The following is a 6,600-nucleotide window of genomic DNA, read 5'->3' as shown; positions in this document are numbered from 1 at the left end:
CTTTCTGGGGGAGGTATCATGAAAGCATATTACTACTTTAGAAACAGACATTATATGTTCAAATGGTGTGGTATATTGAGTCTAGCACAACCTTGAACAACTGGTTTATGTGGGTGTCACCATTACTTGCAATATATATATACAAGTAAGCGCATCTCCACAAGTTCAGTCACACAGCATCAGCTGAGCAATGCACGGAGTGGACCTGTAGGCAACTTACATCATCTTCAACATGAAGATAGCCACACTGCCAGTGCTTCTGACCTTGGCTCTTTGCCTCATACAAGGTGAGCAATTTGGGTGTAATCTTAGCCTCTTGCTACACACCTCAAAGCCCTGGGAAAGGGACTTTCTTCTCCTTACCCCTATCAAAAAAGAAAAGAATGTATGTATATATGTGTAATCTTGAATACCTTGCGAGACACAGAGTTTTGAAGATTTATATATGTGGCTGTATAACTTTATTGTTATTTTTAGAAGTGGCAGATAGAAATTTGGTTAATCTGAATTTTGTTCCATGGGAAATCTTTCCATCTTTTATTAGTCTGAAAAGTCAATAGATTGTTGTTCATCTTCCCCTTACCAAGTATATTAATTCATATTGCATATATATGTAATAGGCATTTAAAATTTATATGTAAATAATGTATGCATTTTAATTCTATATGTATAAATAGAATATTTAAAAACCATGTTTAGTCACCTGTTAATTATTTTATTTTTGTGTTTTTAAATTCTTACTGAATTAAAAATATTTCTCCTAAAGAGTACGGGACTTTTATAGGAGCTTGAAGGAAGGTTTTTTTTGTATTTGTAATTTCACTTTGAAGGGAACAGGAATTGCCTAGATTTAACTTACTCTGAAGCATTAACATCTTTAAAAAAGAGAACCTTGGAGATAGAAAGCCAGTGAGATCATATACAAATAATGCCCAATTTCCTAAAATAAATGTGCAAGTTTAAAAGAGTCTTTAAATGAGACTTTAACAGCTTGTGATTTAAAGTAATTTTAATTTTTGCCAGATCTCTAAATTTTGTGGCTGTAATGAAGAGGCAGAGTTGCCAAATTCATAAATCAAATTTTATATTTATATATAATATAAACAATGCTACATCATTCCTTTATATTACATTATAATTGGTATAAACTGGTATATATGTTATGGTATAATTTTAGAACTCTGAAAGGATCTTCTGGAAATTAGATATTTTGGTGAGGTTAGAAAGCACATGAGTATTATTTTCCAAAGTAATTGGAACTTTCAAAGTTATTAGACTTTCATCATTGTATATGCTAATCACCTGGTACAGTGCCTTAATTTTATTTGCCATGGTAAATCTTAATGCATTCAAAAATGCTTGTGGTTTTACAACAAATTGTCATTAAAGCAATCATGGCATTACATTAAATGAATTGTTTATTTTATTTATTAAATATTTCACATTCCCTTAACTTTGGTTTCTACATTTGTATCCAGATGCTGCCAGTGAGGATGAAGATCAGGTTAGTCCTGCTTTTTCTGTTTATTGAATCTGTTCCAAGATCTTTAAAGAAAAATGGTTTGTGGCCAACATCTTTATATTAAAAATACAAACATACTATATAAGTACTAATAGTTTGTGTTAAATCACAGAAACAGGTCTTTATGAATTAAGACATGAATCAATCTCCTCCCCCACACACACACTCAGTACTCAGTGTATTAATGATTGGGGTTGTCTGCAAGAGGCAATTATCATGTCAAAGGAGTGATTTAAAGTTTCATAAATAAGCAAAAAAAAATCAACCAGCAAACTACTATCATTGTTTTTAACAACTGAACAAGCTATGATACATCACATAGGAAGTTAAATAAATTTACTGGTAATCATTATGGAGAAAAGGGTTGTATTTGGTATCCAGTCAGCGTATACAGTTGATCTAATAAATGTTGAGCATCTATCATGTGTCAGATTCTGTTTGAGATGCTGGGGATATTTTGAAGAAAGCAAAATAGATGAAATGGCTTGCCCTTCTAAAACTTGCATTTTAGTGGAGGAAAACAAAAGTTAATAAATAGCTTAGTAAAAATATGTAGTACCTTAAATAATAATTAGTGCTAGGAGAAAAATAAAACAGAGTGCAGAATAAGAATTCCTGGGAATGGGGTCATATCCATCCTCATTGGGACAGTCAAGCACTCTAGAGCAATAGTATTGGAACAAGGTCTGAAGATCATAGGGAGTTTGCCAGGAAGAGATTTGCAACTTACAGAAAATCAGGCAGAAACCCCTGTGGTGGCAGAAACCCTGACGCAAGCGGGAGGGTGCTTTATCAAATCTTCCAGGTCTTTTCCTTGAGAAATAAAAGAATCATTTTCTATATAAGTCAAATTGTTTCACTTATTTGGAAGAAGTTAAAAGGACCAGTTAGACATACACATACACACACACATTTTACATATTTACATACCTATGCAAGCTACTATGCATACCATTCATTCATCACTTAAAACACAAATGTTAAGCCAGGCTCAGTGGCTCAGCCTGTATTACTGCCCCTTTGGGAGGCTGAGATGAGTGGATTGCCTGAGCCCGCGGGTTCGAGATCCGCCTGGGCAACTTGGTGAGACCTCATCTCTACAATAAATAAAAAAATTAGCCGGGCGTGGTAGTGTGCGCCTGTAGTTCCACCTACTCGGAAGGCTGAGGTGGAAGGATCACTGGAGCCCAGCAGGTCGAGGCTGCGGTGGCTGGGAGGGTGCCACTGCCCTCCAGCCTGGGCAACAGAGTGAGACTCCAACTCAAAAAAAAACAAAAAACACAAATGCTAAATGTTTTGCTAAGTATGTGCCAAAATTTGCCATGCCTCTCAAATGTCATAAACATTAAAAGAATAATAAAGCGAAACAATTCTCTACACCAACATTCTCAGAGAAAAATACTCTTACTATATTTTATTGCAACAATTAAAAAAAAAACTTTTTACAGGAATGTTCTAGAGAATTTTATCATAGTCTCTATTATTTCATCTAAGTTTGCTGATTTAGGAGAGGTTCAGAAAGTATAGTAGAATTGGGAAAAGCATACTCTGTTGGGTATTTTATATCAGAAGAAGGGATATTGTATAAATCTCCCTGCACATGAAGTCATCATTTTCTTTTTTAGAGTCCATGATAATAGGTGGAGATTTCTGACAGATCTGAGAATTTTTCACTGATATTTTTCTTACCATGAAACTCTATTTCACAAAAAATATTTTAAAAACCTAAGTTTGGCCACTTTTTATTGGTATAAAAGGCAAAAGGAGCACAGTGAAGTAGTAATTTATCTGGAAACCTTTCTGACCATAGTCTTTGGCTCTTGTGTCAGAAATGAATGCTATTGATATAGTCTTTCTTATGGTTTTTGTGATTTTTCCAAGTTAAGTGACTCCTGTTAGCTATTCTATTGAATAGTTATAAAAATGAGCAAGAACACCTGGAAAAACATTATTGCAATCTGCAATGATCTTAGGCCTAAATTTGTCCTCATAGAAGAGTTGTTATAAAGCAAAAGCAAACCTGTCATTGCTCTGCCATCAAGATGGGGTGATTCTGGCTCCTGGAGGATTGTATGATGAGATCTAGGGATGGACAATGGAAGAGAGCAAACTAGAGCACAACTAGTGAGGGAAACAGAAAGAACTTGGCCCTGGAGGGTGGTAGTTTTTCTGAGACATGTGGAGAAAAAGAACAGCAACAAAACAGAACAAGCTGCAAGTATACAGTCGCTGAAAAAGTCATCTCCCCACCTCAGGATGACTTTCTGGTCTAGATCTGTTCCTCTTTCAACCCTCTCTATTATGGTAACCCAACTATTGTTTTCAGTTCTTATGGTATGTTTCTGTTTCCCAAGAGAATACATTGGATCATTTCATAACTCAAAAAAAATATAGCACGAATCTCATCTAAACTAATTCAACACTGTGAGCAAGTTTCTTAAGCCACTCTCTGGACCTCTGATGCTCATTTGTTAAAAAAAAAAAAAAGTAGGTCTTTCTAGGAATTAAGCTCTCATCTAATTGTGACATTGGAGAAGTTCAATTTAGGAATTATCCTGGTTGATGCTATTCTTTTATGATTAGCTATTCAGAATTATTTAGAACTTCATTCCACGATTATCATGAGTCATCTTCTATATGCTTTCTATCAGACCTACCTCGCAAGACTTTTAGGAGTCTGTAGAATCAGTTGCATCTGGTAAGGTAAGCAGTAATTTACAAAGTTGGCAGAAGATGCTGTAGAGTCAGAGATCAGATAGATCACAAAATTCTTAGCTGTTAATCTCTTGCCAGAAATTACTACTGTGCTATTCTGACAAAATCACTGGGTGGTGTTAATAATCTTACAGATATTTTAGAAGGTCACCCTTAGCAAAATGTCCCAGGACCAGTCTCTGATATTATTTGGTTATTCTTCTTCAACATTAATCATTCTGCAAGTGCTACCAACTGCTTCTCATGTTTAAGATGCTGGATTATGTACATCGCTATTCATCCAGAAAAGGACACTTCTGTTCTATTTACTCTTGTATCTGTGGCACCTAGTAAAGTACATTAACCTCAGACAAAGTGATTGTTGACTAATTGAATTATTATTTTAAAGATATAAGAGGCTAAATAGAATCTTATAACAAATTTCTTTGTCAGTTGGAGCAAAATCTTGGTTTGTTTGTTTTCTGATAGAAGCATCTTGAGGGAAGATTCTTTTGGCAAAATCAAAACAACAAACAATGACAACAACAAGCCCATTAGATTTCAAAGGATTGATGTAAAGGGCTAGAGTTTTCTAAACTAATAAGGAATATAACATTTTAAGTCAGTACTTTACTAGGTAGCACAAATGCACTACTGATTTTGAGCTCATAACAAAGAGTGAGAACATATAGCAGGCCTTCAGTAAAATATACTGAATGAAGCTGGGCACAGTGGCTCATGCCTGTAATCCCAGCACTTTGAGAGGCAGAGACAAGAGGATTGCCTGAGCCCATGGGTTCAAGACCAGCCTGGAGAATTTAGCGAGACCTCGTCTCTACAATAAATCAACAACAAAAAATTACCGGGTATGTGGCACATGCCTGTAGTTCCAGCTACTTGGAAGACTGAAGTGGAAGGATGATCTGAACCCAGCAGGTCGAGGCTGTGATGGCTGTGAGCACTGTAACCTGGGCAACGGAGTGAGACTCCAATTCAAAAAAAAAAAAAATGCTGAATGAGAAGAAAGAACCCTCTCTTTTGAAGATCATTCCATTGTCTTTTTTCCCCACCAATTTCCTTACTCAAGATGGCTTCCACTCTCCTCCTTCAGCTTGGTATAATGCAGTCACTGGTATTTACAAAAATAAAGTTCAAACCAAGTATAATACAGCGTGTATTCAAGGATGTCACGCAGAATAGTAAAATAGTTCAGTGGGATGTGCCTAATAATAATAATAATAATAGAAAAGAGAAAAAGGCTCAAGCAAGCTTTAAGAAAATTGCACAGTATTTCCACAGATTCACAAGGTTTGATTGTGATGACAGTGATAGTGTTGGTGGCTTGGTGGTGATGGTGGTTCGGGTGAGGATAAGAATATTTGTTAAGAAAAGAATTCACATTTGAAAGTACAAAATGTCTAGGCCTCTCCCAGGATCTTGGAAAGGGATTGTGATCCTGAAAGTTCCTGAATCTTAGGCTTCATTAGCTTTAAGACCAGCCTGCCTATACTCATAGGGCAAATGATATATCAAAGGATTTGAGGGGACTTTTTTCAGAAAAAGAATCCATCTCGAAATGTTTTCCAAATATATATGACAAGCAAACCATTTTTTTTTTTTTTTTTTTTGAGTTGGAGTCTCACTCTGTCGCCCAGACTGGAGTGCAGTGGCCACTCCCGGCCACCGCAGCCTCAACCTGCTGGGCTCTGGCGATCCTTCCGCCTCAGCCTTCTGAGTAGCCGGAATTACAGGCATGCGCTATGACTCCCGGCTGATTTTTTTTTTTTTTATTGTAGAGATGAGGTTGTAGCAGGAAAAATAGAGAGATCGTGACACCGAGACTATTATAGGAAGTGGCACTTTATTACGCTGGCTAGCTCTAGCACAGCGGGGCCCAAGAACTTCATGCATTCAAATTAAGCTCAAGCACCCCAGAACAGGTGACCTGGGGTCTTATACCCTCATTTAGGTAAGGGAGGGGGGGTCGTGTTGAGTGATTACATACTTCCTTTGGAATCTTACAAGGTTGTACTCAGCAAAATCAGATTTTTCAAAGAACAAATGGTTTCCAGGAACTGCAGGATTGTAAACTTCAGAAGGGGGACTTTAGATAAGACTCTTTTTCATTTCGATGAAACAGCCAGTCTCTGGGCCATTTGGCCTTTCTTAAACAAAACCTGCCTGACAGCCCGGCGGGCCTTTAAAGTTGCAACTTGCCTTTCAAAGGGAAATAGGAAATACCTTTAACTGCTATCAACCTTTCCTTCTTGCGGCTAGGCTAGTGGCAGGCCAGGTGAGGCCAACTGCTGATCCCGAATCAGCCACATGTGTTTCTGTGTTTATTCACTCAATCACACAAGAAATATATTTGAGCATATGCTGCC

The 6,600-nt window shown here is 36.9% G+C and overlaps 1 protein-coding gene across 1 annotated transcript in view; it reads left to right on the top strand.

Moving 5' to 3' along the window:
* The first annotated feature begins 232 nt into the window (after positions 1–232).
* The window catches only part of SPINK5 (serine peptidase inhibitor, Kazal type 5), an 87,089-nt gene continuing 80,721 nt past the window's right edge, over positions 233–6,600 (top strand). Inside the window, exons 1-2 of the mRNA XM_008056241.2 lie at positions 233–287; positions 1,479–1,504. Coding sequence (XP_008054432.1) covers positions 233–287; positions 1,479–1,504 — 81 coding nt within the window. The remainder of the gene's footprint in view (positions 288–1,478; positions 1,505–6,600) is intronic.

The sequence above is a fragment of the Carlito syrichta genome, unplaced genomic scaffold (genome assembly GCF_000164805.1).
Source record: "Carlito syrichta isolate Samal-C Ts95f unplaced genomic scaffold, Tarsius_syrichta-2.0.1 Scaffold302298, whole genome shotgun sequence".
Classification (NCBI taxonomy): Eukaryota; Metazoa; Chordata; class Mammalia; order Primates; family Tarsiidae; genus Carlito; species Carlito syrichta.
Note: the sequence above shows the minus strand (reverse complement) of the source record. Positions and strands in the feature narration are given on the sequence as shown.